Genomic DNA, 4,949 nt, shown 5'->3' with positions numbered 1-4,949 from the left:
AACAGGCAGATGAAACAATGTCACATGTGCAGAGCTGTATTCACAATTTTTACATTTCTACTTTCCAGACCGTCAGTGGATCGTCATCATGCGACAACACATGTTTCACATAACACACATCAGTTATTAAAGTTACGCCTAGTGCGTCATTCGAGCTACATTGTTTCAATTTTGTGAACATCTCATTTATTTTACACGCGCCAGATCTCAAAAGAAACTGAAGATACTGAAACTCTGCTTTGATTGAAAGAAACACGCTCGCACGCGAACACACACATGCACACGCGAACACTTACGCGTGCAGTGCTAGAATTAAGGCAGGCTAGAAATTAAGGTGTTACTTTTTTTTATTCAACAAATTTGGTGCTCGAGCCAACACTGAGACAGTTAATTAATCTAACAGCGGCAACAAAAAATACAAATTTTATTGTCTCGTCATGTATCCATTTTCGTAGATAAAGAAAAAAACACAGAAGTAAAATTGTTATTTTTAATTTATCATTGAACTTTTTTTCTTGAAAAGATTAGACAATTTAATTGTTCTGAATAAATTGGAATGTCAATTTAAAACACATCTGTGAGGGCAATGTAACCTAAAACTTCATCGTAATGAGTATTTGAAATTTTCTCCCAATGTTACTTAGATTTCTTTCTTTTATCCCAATGGCAAGTCTTTTGAAAACCGCGGGTTTAAATTGTCCACCTGTTTTTACATCCGTCGCCGAAAAAAAAATCGAACAATCGTATAATAATCAGCGCGGCAATAATAAAAAGAATATTTTAGACAGTTAAGGGTTTTTTTTTTATTAATTAATTATAAAACTTAAATTTCAAAAATTTATATCCACCTTTTTTCCTCCTCCCTCTTTTTTATTTTTTGTGTTATTTATATATTTCTTCACTTTTTTAAGAGGTTATTTTATATATTTAAACAATTTAAAGGTCATTTCCTATCCTAAGTTTGGCTAAAATCCGTGACACGGTCCCTTTAACTAAATTAAAGAGCAGTGTGTTTCTAGGTTACAAAGATAGCTTACTAAAACGAGATTTTAACCGAAAAAAACATCACTGGGCCAATTTTATAAGATTTTTCCCCAAATAGAAACAGCTTACAAAGAAAAAGAGTTTTAGATAACGGAATTTTGACTCAAAGATTATAATGTTTACATTCCCATGTCGACCTCCTTTTCTCAGGTTTACTCAGATCAAACACCCCCAGTTGTGAACTGAGCTGAAAGGCAACTTTTTTAGAATTTTTTTTTTCGTTCTTTTTTTAAGTTCGGCTTTGAACAGACAAAGTTGTCACATAATTAGGAAGAAAATGATTTATTCTAGTCTCACATTAGTGGAGTGACTGAAAAACACTTCAGTTTACAATAGTGGCGCGCCCTTATGCTAATTTAGCAATTTCCCTTAGAATAATGAGGATTGAAAAATGATTTGCAGATCTCATTGTGTGTGGTATGTGAGTCTTTCAAAAGCTTCAATTACACGCAATGAAACAGACCTGCCATGCCATGACTCTGGCGAGAAACTTTATAACTTAAAAAACATTGTGTTCAAGCTAATCCAGTAACCACGAGCCAAAATTAGATGATATATTTACTACAATGAACTTTAAAACCACAAAGCAGATCAAGGTTAAAAGCTTGAACGGTGAAATACTTCACCCGAGTATTAATCCATCGGTGAAGGACGTGAAGTTTCCGACATTTTAAAAGCTAATTTATCATGTCGCGGAAATGTCTAGGATAAAACTTTACAATTGGTTTACGTAAAGAAAAGAAGGTATCGAATACGAGTGTCGGAAAGATAAAATAATGAGATTTATTTATTCCTGAGTTCTCAGAACGTGAAATACGTGGATAACTCAGCAGTAAGTTATCTGACCAAAACGTTAATTCTCATTGCTAATTCCTTAAATTTCTTTTTTGTTATTTATGAGAATTTAGTGTCATATCAGGACCAATATCTTCTTAGTTGATGATTGTCTATATTCTCCTCAACTATCTGCTTATTAATTTATTGGTATTGCAAGGAGAAATACGAATTTGATCATTCTTAGTGATTAAAAGGATAAAGCATTTCTGACACAGCTAAGCTTTCAAAAATTCCAGACTCAAAACCAAAAGCTAATTACAAACACCGCAGGCATGAGAAGGCTCGGATACCACAAATCGCTAAATTCTAATAATATTTCCGGATATTTTTAGCAAAACACACCATTAGGAATTAAAACGCAAATCAACACCAATAACTCAATAGCTAATCGTGCAATGGTTTTCTATCGGTATAATAACCAATTTATACATCAAAATTTAAGATATTCGTTGCTAAATTTTTCAACGTGTTTTTTAGTATCGTGCGCTGTTTAAACAATGAACACGAGTGTAAATAAGAGTGTTTGTTACGTCACAGACTCTGCCCTGACACTCCTTTCAAGGAATTGGCGTTATTTGTAAAGCGCTCTTTTGTTGCGCCACAGGAATTCGCCATTTAAGATTTTAAGAGTGGTTTATGTATGTCATGGCTGTGATATGTAACATCCCGCCACGAATCAAGCAAAAGCACTTGAGTCCTGCTGGTTCCAGCATGAAAATCTCTTCAAATGGCGAGAATAATCTCACGAATTTTGTGAAAATCCTTCCTTTGTACAAACTACACACCTAATTAACACTTAAGAACTAAAACAACACGCTATGTTGAGTAAAGTTAGCTTCCTTTATAGACAAACACGATCAAAAGACACGACGTTCTAGATCGCTTGTTGTAAATAGAGCGAGTCATTTCGTTCTGGTTTTGATTATTGCAAAAAAAAAAAAACACGAGGGCGGGCTGTAGGTATGACGTTAAAGCACTAAATGCTGTAACATTACCCGCGGCCAACTAAAGTGATTTTGTTCCCGACGAAATTCCTTTCACGCCTCGAAAAGGAATATCTGTTTTATTGAGCATTCAGACAGGACACATCATTAGGACCACACAACAAAGACTCTACTCTCTAAATGTCCTACTAACTACCGTCTTAAAAACAATTTGACACCGTCGAACACAAGTGAGTTATCCGCGCGCTGATTGGTCAATCGAGGTGTCACGGTACACGAGATGAGAAATCCTTTGAAAGGTCAATTTCCTGGCATGGGAAATGAAACACGACACGAGCGCAGGCCGCACCGCTTTGCTTACACCGAACGTTCTGGGGTAGCGCGCGGTTCACAAGGTTATCTCTGAGCTATTATAAATGAAAAAGCAATTACGCCGATCAGTAAATTGAAGGCAGACCAAAAACACGTTTGACAAAAGCCAGGTTAATTGATCAGACGATCCCGCGTGTGTGTGTATAAAAGTGGTTGGCGCAGTGAGAGGGGACAGTTAAAGTCATGGCGTATCAGCAGTTTGAAGGAACATCACTCGAGTCTTACACACACTCCCCTGTAGGATCAGCCTGCAGTTCAAGCGGATCAGAAACAAGTTTAAGCCCTACACCATCGCCACAAGCACTGTATTACCCAGCAGGACGCAGAAGGGTTACGCTGTCGTATCAAAACCACTGTCAATCGTATATGAAACGACTCTACACAAACAGCAGAGAGAGATGGCGACAACAACATGTAAACCTGGCGTTTGGTGAGCTTAGAAAACTGCTTCCAACTTACCCACCAGAGAGGAAACTTTCAAAAAACGAGATTCTTAGACTAGCCATGAAGTACATCGGATTTCTGGACAATTTGCTTCAAGACATGGACGACAAGACTGAGTCGCAGAGTCAAGATCCACGCAAAGATGTGTCTGATTCAAACCTCAAAGAGGAAAGACATGAAATAGAAAAATTAACATGCGAAGGACACACGAACTTTTCTCTCCCATCTATGGACGAAATGCACATTAATAAACCTGAATCAGTAAACTCCGGGTCGATATTTGACTCGCCTTAGACCTGTTAGAAGACACCTAAATTTATACCACGAACAGACATTTCACATTTCCCGTGTTAATATCGCGGTCCGATACTAAATGATATCAGTATGATGTCAAATGAAGTAGAAATGACATGCAATACTGCGACCCAACGAGATCAAGAAGTTTTGCAAACTGGAATTGTAAATAGTAGTGTAGTTATTGTCGTAAAGCTGTTCTGTATAATCGTGTTTACTGTTATGCTTAACTTGTGTAAAGAGGGTTGCTTCCATGGTGTTTTTTCCTGGTTTGTTTATTTAAGGACTAAACTGTCTCTTGAGAAGTTATGTGTAATACTCGGCGATGTTGAACTCTTTAACTCTATTATGTTTATCTGTCCAGAGATTTGCCATCTAAAGAAAGTGAGCAGTCTAATTAATAAACACTTTTCTCTGATCAAGATCTTGTCATTTTGTGTTATCATCAGTCTAAATTTCCGCTCCTGTTTTATTCATTTTCGGAAATTGTGTAAATAAATAGCGCAAATTTTGATTGAACAGAGGTGTTAATCAAATTTTCACACGCAACTCGAACGCGCGCGTATCCGCATAACAGCTAACGGATTGAACAAACAGGGCTTACAAACTCCGGAGGAAAATACGAACCGAGATCACAGACAAAGAATACTGTATTATCTGTTTTCGTGCCGATGGGGGATCGGCTACGATTGAAAACATCAACCTACTTCATTCAAGTGTAATGTTTCTGTCTAATTCGGAGATTGCAAAGCTGATAAGCATGGTAACACTGAATTAATGACGGATCAGAGACGACATCTCTGAGAGAGAAAAAGATCATTTTGACAGCAAGGTCGCTCAAGCACGGCAATGCTTTATAGTAAAAACAGCATCAAAGATGATCGATATATAGGCTGTGTAGCTTAGCTGTTGTTGATAAAACTTACAACGCTTGCATCTAAATTGCCTCTTCCTGGGAAATTGTCCAACATTTTTCATTTGTCCACACCTAATTTTTTTGTACCAAAACTGTCC

The 4,949-nt window shown here is 37.0% G+C and overlaps 1 protein-coding gene across 1 annotated transcript; it reads left to right on the top strand.

Moving 5' to 3' along the window:
* The first annotated feature begins 3,185 nt into the window (after positions 1-3,185).
* LOC144637893 (uncharacterized) lies at positions 3,186-4,386 on the top strand. Its single transcript, XM_078496983.1, has one exon. The coding sequence runs from the start codon at positions 3,381-3,383 to the stop codon at positions 3,933-3,935; it is 555 nt and encodes a 184-aa protein (XP_078353109.1). The 5' UTR covers positions 3,186-3,380; the 3' UTR covers positions 3,936-4,386.
* The last annotated feature ends 563 nt before the right edge of the window (positions 4,387-4,949 follow it).

Source organism: Oculina patagonica, chromosome 14, assembly GCF_052425735.1.
Source record: "Oculina patagonica isolate OP01 chromosome 14, crgOcupat, whole genome shotgun sequence".
Lineage (NCBI taxonomy): Eukaryota > Metazoa > Cnidaria > Anthozoa > Scleractinia > Oculinidae > Oculina > Oculina patagonica.
Note: the sequence above shows the minus strand (reverse complement) of the source record. Positions and strands in the feature narration are given on the sequence as shown.